The sequence below is a fragment of the Polyergus mexicanus genome, unplaced genomic scaffold, assembly GCF_030449975.1.
Source record: "Polyergus mexicanus isolate NDT 795.1 unplaced genomic scaffold, iyPolMexi1.0 SCAF_3, whole genome shotgun sequence".
Classification (NCBI taxonomy): domain Eukaryota; kingdom Metazoa; phylum Arthropoda; class Insecta; order Hymenoptera; family Formicidae; genus Polyergus; species Polyergus mexicanus.
In genome coordinates, this window is record NW_027223323.1 from 2,716,734 (window position 1) to 2,731,955 (window position 15,222).

A 15,222-nucleotide genomic window follows, 5' to 3' on the forward strand; every position below is an offset into this window, starting at 1 on the left:
TTTCATATACAAACAGAATTGTGAAATAGAGTTTTATTTAAAAAAATATTAATACTTATATTAAAAGAGATATATTAAGAAAATATATTTTTGACTTCACACAGCTTAAGATAAAACGTGCCACGAGGTACATGTATTCTTAATGAATGCGTGCGTTATCTTGTATCGCGGATTTATGACTTTATCGCTTTACCGTTACATATTAAAGAAAAATATATAATAGAGTATGAATATAGTCTGTTAATCTTAGACATTTATTTTTCCCGCGATACGCAGTCGCAAGACTCGCTTATTAGATTCGATTAGAATCGACTCGCGGTGGTGGGGGAAACACGATGCGTGTATCGCCAATCGCGTAAGACCACGACGCAATGGCGGCGTGGCTGGATAGTTTTGTGTTATCGGGTGGTTAGGTCATTACGTTTGTCGTCGCGATCTCGGATTAATTTTCTTGTTTAGAGCGTCGCTTCGTTGCACTTGGTGAATTGATTTCTCTCTCAGACATGCACGGTTTCCTGATAGTGGTACTGTTAGATTTAACCTTTGACTGTAAGTATTCCTAACCTTTCTCGTAAATTTGAATAATTGAGCATAATACTTGTGTTTGTGCCTACACGAAATTGATAACGGTCATTTTTTTTTCAGTGGTCGGAAGTGTTTCTCAATTAGAAATTGACAAGCATCTAGACTACGGCAGGGAATTCCTGGCGAAGGGCCAGTTGCAGGACGCACTATCGCATTATCATGCAGCTGTTGGTAAGTTGAATTGCATATTGCAATGCGCTCGTTTTTTAAATTGTATTACTAAGCAAATTTAATTGACAACTCTGTCCGTTATAGTCTTAATTGACAACTATTATTCTAGCGTAGAAGAAAAATATAAAATTGATAAATTTCTTTTAGAGGGAGATTCGACTAATTACCTGACATATTACAAGAGAGGCACAGTTTATTTAGCATTAGGTAAAGCCAAATTTGCTCTTCTTGACCTTGATAAGGTTTTAGAATTGAAGGCAGACTTTACACCAGCGAGATTGCAGCGTGGCAACATTTTACTCAAGCAAGCTCATTTTGATGAGGCTGAAACAGACTTTCAAGATGTTGTATGTTATTTTTTATGCATTCTTTAAGTAAATCATTATTTATATATAGAAATTTATTCTCGTCTTTCTTATTCCAGCTATCTGTAGAGCCAAATAATAGGGATGCCTTTAATGCCTTAAATAGGTTATACTCAGCTAGGGATGATGTGAAACTAATTGATGCGATGATATATAATGGTGATCATGCAACAGCTGTACAGCTAATCACTCAAATTCTCGAAGTATGTCCATGGTCCTCTAATCTTAGAGAACAACGAGCAGAGAGCTATAATCTTCTCGGAGATTATATGAATGCTATATCTGATATACGTTCGACCACAAAATTACTATCTGATAATACGGAAGGATTTTTTAAACTCTCAATATGGTTGTATCGTCTCGGACAAGTTGATGAGGCATTAAAGTGAGTAATTAGCTATTTTATATATATATATCACTAATTGAAATGTAATATTAAAATCTGACAAATATTCAGGGAGATTCGAGAGTGTTTAAAACTTGATCCAGACCATAAGGAATGTTTCCCATTTTATAAGAAAATAAGAAAGATTTATAAGTTATTAGAAGATGCAAGGACAGCACTAGAGGATACAAAAGATTATGATGCATGCATCAATTCAGCCGAACGTGTATTAAAGCAAGAATTGAATGAGAATGTACAGTTTACAGCTTATCATTATCTCTGTAAATGTTATACGGGAATCTCTGATGCAACTCATGCAATCAATAATTGCCAAAAGGCATTACAAATGAGAAGGGAACCTGATGTATTTTGTGATAGTGCGGAAGCATATCTCGCAGGAGAAATGTTCGATGATGGTAATTCACTTTTTAATTTGTATTTTATAGTGATGAAGCGTGTGCATAAGCTTTTCCATTTTATATGATGATTATATAATATACTGAATTAATATTTTTTTTCTTCTCTTGATAGCCATCAGAGAATATAAAGAAGCCTTAGAGATAGAACCGAATATGCAGAGAGCCAAGCAAGGATTGCAAAAAGCGCAACAACGTCAGAAACTGTCGGAAACCCGAGATTATTATAAAATTTTAGGCGTATCGAGAAACGCCAGCAAGCGAGACATCATTAAAGCGTATCGGAAGCAAGCACAGAAGTGGCATCCTGATAATTTCCAGGAAGGCGAAGAGAAAAAGCGTGCGCAAAAGAAGTTCATTGACATAGCCGCTGCCAAAGAGGTTCTTACGGATGATGAAAAGAGAGCGAAATTCGATCAGGGCGAGGATCCTCTGGATCCGGAGTCGGGTCGGCATCAGCAGGGTTTCAATCCCTTCCAGGAATTCCATCACTTCCACGGTTCTCCCTTCCAATTTAAATTCCACTTCAATTAAACACGTCGTGAGATCTCGTCATAATAGAGCAATTACTATTCTCGAATTTTAATGTTCGTCGATTTGAACGCGACGGTATCTTTATTTCATCCTAGCCCGAATTTCGTTTCGCTATGTCATCGACGGAGATCGCGCGTGTCTGATCTGTCAAAAGAATTCAGGAGATTGTAAATGAGTAAATCGATGGATCGTTAAACACAGACCAATGGCCATCTGGCGATACCGGGTAACGCACATATCCCAGCACGCGTTTAATAAAGAAATGCAAAAATAAACTTTAATCGCCCGCTAGTTTGTTTATTGCAAAAATTATAATACAGTACTCGTTCTACCTAATACATGCATACAGACTGAACGATAAGTATAATATATTTCAATTCACGCAAATATCTGTCGCGTATAATTTTATCATCGCACTATCGATCGGTATACTATGCTATTGATAAAATTGTGATTGTTCCAAGTCTTGCAGTACAAACAGATGGTATGTACAGTGATCATCACACTGCCACTGATTATTTCAGCGGCTATTCATTTTTAGCTTTGGAACGTGCGACAATTAGATCGAATTCGAAAGATATTACGCATTTATCGAGTACGAATATATTCGATCGGTATTTATATTGTTATTACTTTCTCGCGTATGGTATTCGTACTCGGTAATGTTCACATAATGTGTAGTTGTGCGTTTGCATGAATGTGAGTCAAAACTTTATGTAAATACTGTATTTCTGAGATATTTGTTTAAAAATATATTTGAATAATTTATATACCATTACAGAGATACATCGAGAAGGCATTATTAGTATATATGTAAAAAAAGCATAAGCGCTCGCTAAAATAAAACATCGAATTCTGTATTGTTTGCTCAGGCGCCAAAGCCCTCTTTTTATGAACTTTTCTTTTGATTACTTTTTTTCTTTTCTTTTTATCAAACGCTCTTTTTTCTGTTTGCTTAATTTCTTCCGTTTTCTCAATCGTTTTAGTAGGTTTTTGTACTTTCCTAATTGTTGCCTCACCATGTGACCTTTCCATATCGATTGGATAATAGTTGCAGCTTTGTTTAGCTTCGCTTCTTCCTGCAATCTTTTGTCTTCGGCGATGCATTTGTCAATAAGTTTTTGTCGCTTGTCTATCAAAGCGCGCATTTCTTCCATTTCTAATTTTTGTTCTTCTATAAGACGCTATTGAGACGAAAATACAGACTCGTGAATAATCTACAAGCTATTTGAAAATATGCTATCTACATCATATATTTTTTATGCTACACATTTCTTTTTTATATTTTTTTATTTTCTTATTCTTATATTTTAATAATCATATTTCTGTTTTTATACTTAAAGAAAAATATATTATATTTTTACCACTCAGAAATAATTCTGATATGCGAAATAAATAATGTTTTTTTATTGCTACTAAAATATTACTACTCTCTTACATTAATCTTCGAATATACCTTTAATTCGTCGATTTCTTGCTGCCGTTCCACAAGTTCCTCGTTATATTTCTTCGTCCACATAACTACCTGCTCTTCTTTCTCTTTGATATCCGTCTCTAAGTAAGCGTTTAATTCCGCTGATATTATTTGCTCCGCGTTATGTTCCTTTGAGTAGTCGCTCAATTTGTTTAGCATATCTTTTCTTTGTAGATGCAATTTGAGTTCCTGCTGTTCCAATCTGGCCTTCTCCCATTTTTCCGCATAGCCTGAGCATAACAAAACCGATCGAGAAATATATTTATACATGTGAATGATGCATTTTACCTAATTTTCCGCTATTTAAAAATATCGCGTGGTCGACTTGTGCATCGCTTTCCTGCGCGAGACTTATCGTCTTTTTTCGGTCCTCTTCATTCGCTTTTTTTTCAGATTCCAACAGTCCCTGGAATTCCTTAGCCTGGCTGAGCCAGATCTGAGCATTTACTTCAAGATTATGATCGCCGTCCTGCTTCTTTGCGATATTATCAATTTCTTTTTGCAGACTATCGAATCTGCCATTGTTTTTTATATCGCGAAGAACTCTCTCAAGGACTTGATATGCATAATTCCTAGATATAAATTCATTAGATGTGCATACAAATTAAATTTTTTGTTAGGAATTGTCGGTCGAAGACATCGAGTTTATATATAATAGCATATGTATTAGGAAAATGTCAATATGCGCTTTTGCGCACCTATCTCTCTGCATTTTTTCAGCCTCTGTAGGTATAATTGGTAAGAGACCCATATCTTCCCTGAAGATCGTTCTAGGCTCGTCGGGCACTCCGTACGTCTCGTCGATCGTCTTAAACGTGTCGTCCCAGCGTGAGTCAATCTTGGCCGGTAGCATGAATCCTATTATGGCGAGCTGATCTAAACATTCCTCGAGAACGCATGATATAGCGGCCGCTTCCAACGGAGTGAACGAGTCGATCGATGAAACTTCCACGTGCATATTCTGCACTCCGATATTCTCTGAATTTTCTAATTTTGGCAGCGTATTTACGAACAATTCCACAGATTTCGAAGGTGTGATTACAGGCGATTCAATTAGACACACACGTAACGGCTGAATAATAAATGTTATTAGCAGGCAAGACGAATAATGATGCTGAGGACTAAATTAGATTTAAATTTGAAGTTGACAGTAATCATTTTTTCAGCAAGATATATTTCTCATTATGGATTATTTTTCATTCTAAAATCTTAAGCAAATTATATGTAGAATGATACGTATGACATTAAGAAAAAAAAAAAAAAATATTTTTTTAAATCACTATACTTCAAAAAGTACCAATCAGTAACTAAATTTTTTCATTTGCCAAATTTCTTTACAGAATATTTTATGGACTTTTTCCCAATAATTTAATATATTTAAATAATTATGTTTAATGTGATTTTTATTTTTGTCACCTTACGATGAAGCTTATTAGCTGTATCTAACGTAGTTGGAACATTTGTAGTAACTCCACGATCGGTGATTATATTTTCATGCTGTTTCTGTTTTATCACTTCTTCATCTTGCAATGTTGTTGAGGGAATCTTGTAAAGAGAATGTTCTTTGGCCGATATCCCCATATCTTCATGTTCAATATTTGTCTAAATATGTGTACATATATATATGTATATATATATATATATATATATTCTAAATATGTATTTATATATATGTATATAACTTTGATTTATGAGTATAATTTTAAATATAAAATTAATTTTTCGTATATAATTTATGTATAAACTTCGATTAATTCTATTCATATTGATCTCACTGCGATATAACATTAATCTTACTTTCTCGTTTTTAATGTTTATAAAGACTTTATTAGAGACTTTGTTCATATTTTGCATGAACGTATCGGCTGTCTGTTTCAGTGTTGTCTCAACGGCATGTCCATCCGTTGACGCATTGTCGACGATGATTACATTCCTACGAGCTTGTTGAACTATTATAGACGATAATCTATCGAGCGCAATGTCCTTTTGAAATGCTTGTACATCCTGAGATACTCTCATTTCATTTATCATTGTCGGGTTGTGCTATTATAGCAGTTACACATAATGATAGGCCATTTTACATAAAATTTAAAGGTTTAATGAATAGAAATTTAGATAGTTTAAAGAGGAAAAGAAGATCAATTAATGCAATTAAATTCAGGAAACTTTAAATATTATTCGGACTTGTGATATTGCAATATTCATTGCTAATCAGTGCCTTAAAAATTATGACGTTATGAATGAAAATAGTTGTATGATTGACAGAGATTTAACCTACGAATCTTACCGTTATCTTCCTGCTTTTTTTTTTTATTTTGTCTCATCAATTAATATATCTGCCAGAAAAATACAGAGTGTGAGAGCGCAAAATATTGGCACAGAAATTTTTGGTTTGATTTCTTCCCAAGTCATATTGAATTTTTGCTATTGTCAAATTTATAAAAATTTGAAACTGCATAAAAAGGTAATCTCGAACAAAGAAAAATCTCGAACCACATGAACGCCACAAGCAAAGATCATTCTATTATATGTTTATGTACGTTTTTTTATATTTTAAAAATAAATATTATTAACGAAAGAAATATTCTCTTTGGTTGGCGCATGTATTAGGATTTCGTCAGCTGTATTATTGAAAATAAAGATATATTTGATAACAGTGTAATACATTTAGTTTACAAATACACTAGATAAATGTACATATATTCTCATAAGAATCAGCAGTTTTTTTCATTTAATAATAACTAAAATGTTTGAATACGCAATATTATGTTAACAACTAATATTTGAGGAGTACAGTATATAACAAATCATTCTTTTACAATATGACAAATAATATAGTCTCTTTTATTGGCATATTTAAATATTGATCGAAAATTTATTTTTAATCTGTATCTTTCATGCAAAAGAAAATAAAAAAATTATATAGCAACTTAAATAAAAGACTAATAATAACAAATTTCAATTCTCTCCACTTTATATAAATCCCGGTTAAGGATAGGCGCGCGCGATAGATTTGTACTATCTGCTTATATACGTAAATGTCATATACACAGATTCATTGTACAAGTTAAATATTAAATTTATTATGCTTTAACGATGAATATAAATCTCATTGCAAAAATAATTAAATATCAACATGATTAAATTGGCATTTTCTTAAAACCATATCTATCGCGCAAAAGCTCAATAGATATATTATCTCTTTTCTTTACATAATTTAGTAACAATAAACTCCAATAATTATTAGTTCTGAAAATATCTGAATTTCATAATTCAATAATACTTTGTTTATAGCTGCTCTCTCTCTCTCTCTCTCTCTCTCTCTCTCTCTCTCTCTTGTCTACAGCTTTTACTTCATTTCCTATTCTATGCATTTTACTTGTTACAATGTGATATATCATTTCATTTTACATAATATGGCTATTGTCATGGTAATACTAATAATGTAAGTTTTCGTAATCTATATAGCTCGTTTTATCGCGTTTACATACATTACATTTCAATGCAAATTAGTTGTAACTACGCGGCTGTAAAAGTATATTAACGTTGATCGATATAGATTTGCATTGCGTGCGCGCGTATGTATGTGTGTGTAATTATGTATACATATACCTATTAATAAGACGGAAGAATATTTGTGTGATGCAAGCACCCCTCACTGTTCCAAAATAAATTTCTATATTATGACATTGAATAGATCGGTCTTTTTTCATGATTGAAAATGCTATTATCATCGATTCGATGTTTAATGCGAAATATTTTGATTATACGCTCTAAAAGCGTCTGCTACTCGCGTTAGAATAATAAGTATTTATTTTTAAAAATACCGACACTTTACATAAAGTAGCTAGTATATTCATGAGGCATTACACCTCTTCTAGGATAGAACGTATGACTCGTGGAATATTCTAAAAGATTTGTGATCGTGCTCATGTAGATGTCGGCAAATCTAAATAATCTTCTGGAGAAATAAGTCGGGTTGTGATATGTTCTGAATACTGAACCGAATTGTTTGTTGAAGACAGATTTGATTTCGTTTCTCAGCTGGTCCCGTTCCTTTATCCACTCGTCTAACTCTTCTTGTACTTCCGGCCCCTCGTAATCTTGATGTTCCTCGATTACACCAGTTAACATCTGAAGCCAGTTTGCGTTTTCTTTGAACTTTGGATCGTTCAAGGTTTCGATTTCGTGCTGTAATATAATATGCAACTCTTTATATGCTTTATATATTATATCTATATTAAATTAATTTCAAAGCTTTAATATTCTTTCACGATAGTAAATTAGTTTTATTCAGAAAAAATTTTGTTTAAATTACCGTTAATTCTTTGATTATCGCACCCGTTCGCCAACCATGTTCTAGAGTTACATCCGCTAAATCACTGTATGGATGATCACCAAAGTACAACACTTGATGTCCTCGCCATCCAGTCATATCTTGAAGCTGTTTAACTGTTCCCTAAAATAATTCGTTATTATTAAAAATGTCTAATGTAGTGCCTCGAGTGTATAATTTCCTAACAATAAGATATCAAAGCAGAGAGACTCACTTCAAGATATATAACACCTTTGTTGAGTTTAGTGACTCGATCCCATAATTGCGTTTGTTTAACTTCATCGTAAATTCTCAAAGGGCGCGTTTCTTCGGTAAAAAATCTTGGTTTTCTCGCTTGAACAATCACTACATCGAAATAGTCCTTCCAATTTTCACCGACCAAAAATTGCATACCTTTATTACTACAAAACGTTTTAAAAATTGTTTAGCCATTATTATATTCAGATAAATATTCTATTTGAATTAAAATTATTAATATTTTAGATGCATACACAAAATGGAAAGGGCTGTTTGTGACCAAGAACATTTTCTTATTGGCTTCTCGAAGTCGTTCAAAAAATCTCTTCAAATCTTTATTCTGTTCTAGATATTCAGACACATTTTCCACCACCAGTTGATGCATTATAGGATGGCAGCTTTGTACAGAATTCTAGATATTGTATAAAATTAATTATATAAACAATTAGCAGAATTACATTGGCTATGCCAGGATAATGCGGTTTACCTTAACATCTCTAAATAATATCTCTGGATGATAGTCAATGTGATTCTGTAAAAAGTATTCTGTAACGTTGCACAATAAACCCATTTCCGGCACCGAGAATAAATCGGCTAATTGAACCATTTTCGTGCGATGTACAGCATCCTTAAAGAAGAAGAAAGAAAAAAAAAAAAGTGCATACTATTAGAATCTTCTCAAAGGTTTTTATATATCGATATATATCGCAAACATGTATACTCACTTTCTGTATAAAATGATCCATCATCAAAAACACACATGTTGATACATGCAAATAGAGAAGGTTGAGCATTTTTAATATATTCTAAAGATTTTCTTTACAAATGGAAACAAATTGTGAGTTTTGCGCGAATCGTTATTTTGTTTCGTATATCATAGCATAAAAGAAAGAAATTTCAAGAGAAAATTGTCGACAATTAAAAATAATCAAAATCTTGTCAATTCGTAAAAGAAATATTTTTACAAGTATATATTTATAGGTTTATGGTTTTAAGCACATCATACATTGTTTTCGTTAAGGAGAAATATGCTTCATGCCATTTCATGTTACATATGTATTTACTCTCTTGATGCATTAATATATTTTTTATTTTATTTATTGACATTTGTAATTTCCTCAATAACAAACTTACGTTAGAGTGTTTGTTTGGAGCTTCCACGTAAGCTATTGGTATTATTCTATTTTTGTAGATTCGGAGGACTTCGTCGTCGGGTACAGGATGCAGACCACGATAAACGGCACCCAATTGAATTTGCAAGAAGCTGTCGAGCTTCAACAGGAGACCCTTTTCGATGTCATAATGGAGGCCGCGGACGGCGAAATCTTCTCTGTATTCCAGATTGGCAATTCCCTCTGGGTACTGGAGGAGCAATTAAATGAGTTTAAGCGAAGTTCAAGATGAAATTCTAATCGGAAATGTAATTGTCTTTTGATTTCGGCAAAAATTCTGAATAGCTCTCCTTTGAGATGAAGGCAAGTGGGACAAAATTCTGTGTATTTTCATTTTTAGTTCTTTCAGCTTTCTCATATCGATAAAATATAGAGATTCTATTTCCAACATATTATACTTATATGATTAATTAATAATTTCTTAAATAAAATAGATGTTGGATGATAACTCGTGACACACATATATATATGCATACTTTTCTTTCCATTTAACACAATTATACATATCTACGACTAAAGGCTTTTCAAATAAAATAATTTTTTTCATTTATATTATTACGATATAAGAGTATATGATTTAAAAAAGAATATATTTAAAAAAGAACAAAAAATTGCATGGACCTAAGCACTATCATATTTTTAATGAATAACCGAATTTGTCACACAAATGTAATAGAAACCTTATATTTTTTAATGAGCATGTCGCGTCCCAGATTGTAAAGCAAATAATCCATGGATGGCTTGTAACAGGCTAGCGTGTAATCGTAATCAAATCCATAGATCTGAACCTCTCTTAAATCAAGTTCATTGCAGGCAAATACACCCTTCGGATTCACATCTTGCGGGAGTTTTTTCGCTAAAATTGCAATATAAATTAATTAATTACTGATTAATTATCTACTAACTAAATACTACAGGTATAGATTCGCAAGCTTCAACAAAATTATATGTTTGAATCTGGTGCAACAAAAAAAATCTGTTCTATTATAAAAATAATACACAATATAATAGAATCATTTTTTATGCTTCTTGAAACATTGGAATCTCCTAAATATATCGTTATTGTTCTCGATCTTAATTCCATGCGAATTATGATTCTTAATTGGAATGATATGAGAAATACAGTTATTATATTCCTTCAGACCTAATTGGCGATCAATTCGCGCGGTGCTCTCGTTTCATTTTACAGATACACAAGCTGATTTTCACTGTTCTAAATTTTTCTGCCTATACATTCGTCTTTGCTTTCGTCGTGCCGTGAGAAACCAATCTCCGATCTAAATCTAATCTGTCTCCGTTATTTTTTTCTCTTTCGCTCTTTATCTGTACGGCCTCTTTATGTCGCTCTTTTCGGCGCCGTCGCGAATTAATTAATTAAGATGAATATCCGATGAGCTAAAAAGTAATGAGAAAGGATAGCAAACCTCATCAATAATTTATATACTTTTTTTTATTTTTATCTGTTCTCTCGAATAATTTGCTTAATGTGATTTAGCATATCTTACGTGTTAGATCGTCTGCTTAAAACGATAAATATAATGTGACTAATAAGTTTGTCAACACGATCGAATTGACAGAGATACGAGATACTTTTAATCTTAAATCTTACGACGCGTTTACGATGCATTATGTCATGTTTTTCGCACCCGTAACAAATTTATGTGAATCGAACTAAATGCTTTTTTTGGTAAAAGTTTGTTTTTATAATTTATTGACATGCTCAGCAAATTTATGAATAATAATAAATACGCATTAATTAATTCCTTATTTATATAATAAATGACAAAATATGCATTTGTACATCGAACCATCTGATGCATTTGAAATAGTGTAAGGAGAAAGAAGCGATTGTTTATAATAATCGTGAATGCGTATAATCGATATAATAAATATTAAACCTGTCCTTCAAAGCTATGTTATGAATAACAGGAAAAGACTAATCGCGCGCATTAATAGTTACTCTCGGACACGTGGCAAAATACTTGTCAACATGCCAGAATTGCAATGAATTTCCTCATCGTCGCCAAATACTACGTAATCACGAAACCTCTCTCTCTCTCTCTCTCTCTCTCTCATTCGTAATAAAAAATTCTAGACCTAATTAAATCTCATCTCCTTTCCTTCCTAAAACGCGGTATGCGTAACGATGCGTTTCTCCTCTTCGGAGGGGATAAATCCGACAATAACGATAAATTCTCCGGCGCCGTGTCAAGGTCGTATCATATCGATATATCGAACGTGACGCGCATGCGAGACGGAGATGCACGCGCGCGTGGAATCGTGTGCGAGCGAGACAGACGTACTCGGACGTCGAACGATACGGCATGCGGCGACTGGCATGGCCGCGACGGACGCTTGCTACTCACACTTGCACTTCTCGAAAGTCCTCAGATAATTCTCGCGCATAACCTCGCGTGACACTTGACCGCGATTGAGGGCACGATCGCCCACCGCGCGTCTCGATCCTCCATGGAACGCTGGGATTCGGCTTACAGGTCGCGCGAGTCGAGTTTCTGCGACGCGACACGTTGTCACGACGATCCTCGCGTGCAGCATCACGGACGATTGGCGGGCGCGCGACGCGACCTGTCGCGGCGGCGCGCGGCGATTGGCGTTCTGCGCGGGCGCGCCGATTCGAATCGAAGCGCCGTCACGAACTAAGAAAAGGAGGATAAGATGGACAACTCGGCAAACGAAAGTCGAAGACGCACGTTGCTGCGTCATTTGGCTATTGCTTCATTCCGATGTATCGCGATCGATCGTCGCGGCCGCGCGACGCGTTCCTATTGGACGACGCGCGTATCGAGCGTCATCTACGCGGGATGAAGTTTCGCGTAGATGACATTCCGTTCTAGATTGTTTGTTGCTTTCAAGGCCGCGCGCGAACGCGCCCGTGTAAGCCTCGTGTGATCGCGCGCGCGATATATATACGGAATATTATTTATATAATAGGAGGGTTATTTGTGCGTGTTAACTGCTATTTGCACTCATTGAGTTTAAACGTCGTGTACATCGACAATGACGACGTTGTTTTGCAATCGCAGCGGATCTATTCTCGAGCATTTACGAAGCGGTTATTTTAAGGTAACGCTATTCTAAACACACTCTAAAAGTCCCAAGAAAGTTTTGAGATATTAAAATATTTCCTGTTTTTTTTTCGTATTATCCGATATCAACTTTGTGTTTTCGTACTAAAAAGACGATTTTTCAGAATTAGTACGAGACATTTTTTGAATATTTCAAAATTTTCTTAGGTTCCCTTATATAATGTTATTTATTGCATTTTCGTTTTGTACAATACTTGTAAAATGATTTTAAACGACACTTTCCGTCGTAGTTCTCGTTATCGTTACTTTTATCACAACGAAATATTTGATTTGCCACTGATTAAGCACGCATCATTATAACGATGATGTGATATAGCATTCTTTGATTATCAATCTGCTTCCGTCATTTTATTCTCACCGCATATCTGAAAGACCCGCTTAACGTGCTCTGGGAAGAATACGTCACACATTTCTCTTTCATTTTATTTCCAAGTCGCGGAATAAAATTGATCGGTTCAAAATTCCGGGCTATTATATAAAATACTCCCGCGTTCTAACGGCTACGCGACGTTAGATATCCAATTAGGGTCGGCCGAATGTTCGAAACGCTTTGGCGCTTTTAGAAAGCCGAACGGACATTATCTGCCCGCAGGATCTGTATTCCGTGGCGCGATTCCCTTCCCCTTTATTTACTTAATATTTTCCTCGCGTTAGCTCGAAGAATTGGGTTAATTACCGCACGAATCCAACCTGTGCAATTTGAATGCGGCGATCTCGCGTCAAGGTTTTCTTTTTTCTTTTTTTGCGAGCTAAATACCCAACGTATATATTCCCAGATATATCCCTGATGCAGCGTCTGCGCGCAATATATAGGAGGACGTTCTAGGATACTTAACACACTTCGCACCCGATCCTAATCGCGAAAAACTAATCGCGCTTGCAACCGGTATACCGATTATATACGCCTTCATATTTAACGGGTGGCCGCGAGCGTGCGATGGACGGTGTCGATGGTATGATTAGCGATCGCGATTGTGTCACCCGTCCGTTTCTTTTGCATTCGCGTGTTTTGCCGTTATCGATTTACTTAATAGATCAGTAAAAAAAGACAGGTAAACGTCGATTATCCCAGGCGTAAAATTATGGGAAGTCATCGGTTAATGGAAATGGAAGGATGAGAGAATACGAAGAAATGAATTACACCGCTACAAGTGGCTTTTATGTTCGTATGCAATAATTATCGGCCAAATATTAGCTATCATCAAAGATATTTTGTAACGTAGTATCTTTTTTTTCCATTTGCTTATTTGTATATTTTTCTCTTGTGCTACTTGCGAGTATCGATACGTTTTTTCATTGTATTTTTCAAAATGGCAATGCAGTTGAAAAAAAAAGAATATCGCGTCGAAAAGTTAATAATCTTGTCGTGCGGAGTAACATCGGCTTACGATATTCAAAAATTATTATTCATTGCCCCTTGATCGATGAATGTCGGAAGATGCACAATTTTCCAACATATCCCCACATGTAACCGTCCATTATGCTATTGGTGACACGCGACCTCATTACCTTAATTTAACGTAGTCTTAGATCCTCGATCATCGTGCTCTTCTATGTTAATGATATTTAATCATATATATTTTGCAGAGCGTTATCTCGAGCGATCGATTACCTTTTCAGCATATAATTATAGTTATGAATGTTACACAATATTCTTTTTTTATTTGGATTTATTGTTGATATTATATGAAAAATAATAAAAAAATATATACAAGGTAAAAGTAAGGTAATATATGTATAATATTATAGATATATACATTCTCTCTTGTCTTATCATTCATATAAATTAATATTATTTTGATAAACGTTATATATTATAAAAGTATTTCTCACGTATATATGTGCGGATATTTTTTTTTAGCCCTTTGATAAAAATGTGACGAATAAAATTACAAGCTTTTACGATCGAATTTTTGAAATATTAGTCGTCGAATTTTGACTTTAAATATACAATTTCGCGGTACAATCGAATTTTACGTTGTAACAAAGTATACATTCACAATATTCTCTGTAAAATTTCCCATACGTTTTCCGTGATACCCCGAGGCACCGAATGCATATCCGGCGTTTCGTATATTGACAGTTTCAGCAGAATCAACCTTATGCACGTTGCTGCTGAAGACTCGTTCGTTCGACGATCGTGAATTTCATATCCGTGAATATTGTGTCATTTTAAAAAGGGTAGCCTGACTTTTTGCTTTTTTTTTTAATTTGAAGAAAGATTAGTTTTGCGCTTGCAACTTCCTATATTATTCGCCACTTTCTATGATTCATCAACATAATTCTATCCTTTTTTTTCTACCCTTCTATTATATCAATTATTTCCGATTAACGTTAGTATGGTATTTCTAATTGTTATACTTTTGTTATCCTCGGGCTAAAAAGTTCAAGTAAAATATAACAATTATTTATTAGAGAATTTGTGGGAAGAAAAGTATTT

General features: G+C 34.4%; 4 protein-coding genes across 5 annotated transcripts in view; 2 read left to right on the forward strand and 2 right to left on the reverse strand.

Annotated features, from left to right (window-relative positions):
• The first annotated feature begins 295 nt into the window (after positions 1-295).
• On the forward strand, positions 296-4,426 carry P58ipk (dnaJ homolog subfamily C member P58IPK). The gene is made up of 6 exons (XM_070292865.1): positions 296-549; positions 646-756; positions 904-1,103; positions 1,181-1,506; positions 1,579-1,922; positions 2,038-4,426. The coding sequence occupies exons 1-6, from the start codon at positions 504-506 to the stop codon at positions 2,454-2,456; spliced, it is 1,446 nt and encodes a 481-aa protein (XP_070148966.1). The 5' UTR covers positions 296-503; the 3' UTR covers positions 2,457-4,426.
• On the reverse strand, positions 3,145-5,961 carry LOC138944892 (dynein regulatory complex protein 9-like). The gene is made up of 6 exons (XM_070315958.1): positions 5,728-5,961; positions 5,347-5,475; positions 4,629-5,002; positions 4,219-4,502; positions 3,913-4,160; positions 3,145-3,640 (listed from the first exon to the last, which is right to left on the reverse strand). Exons 1-6 carry the CDS (start codon positions 5,959-5,961, stop codon positions 3,365-3,367), a joined length of 1,545 nt encoding a protein of 514 aa, XP_070172059.1. The 3' UTR covers positions 3,145-3,364.
• A 1,216-nt stretch (positions 5,962-7,177) lies between these two features.
• On the reverse strand, positions 7,178-12,271 carry Nt5c (5' nucleotidase C). Its single transcript, XM_070292864.1, has 8 exons — positions 12,042-12,271; positions 10,356-10,531; positions 9,638-9,865; positions 8,991-9,131; positions 8,758-8,915; positions 8,481-8,667; positions 8,249-8,389; positions 7,178-8,121 (listed from the first exon to the last, which is right to left on the reverse strand). The coding sequence occupies exons 1-8, from the start codon at positions 12,229-12,231 to the stop codon at positions 7,765-7,767; spliced, it is 1,578 nt and encodes a 525-aa protein (XP_070148965.1). The 5' UTR covers positions 12,232-12,271; the 3' UTR covers positions 7,178-7,764.
• Positions 12,272-12,675: 404 nt separating this feature from the next.
• Positions 12,676-15,222, forward strand: part of Dyl (transmembrane protein dusky-like) — a 42,169-nt gene continuing 39,622 nt past the window's right edge. For both annotated transcript variants that reach the window (XM_070292856.1, XM_070292854.1), the window contains exon 1: positions 12,676-12,759. The gene's annotated coding sequence lies outside the window, so the exon portion shown is untranslated. The remainder of the gene's footprint in view (positions 12,760-15,222) is intronic.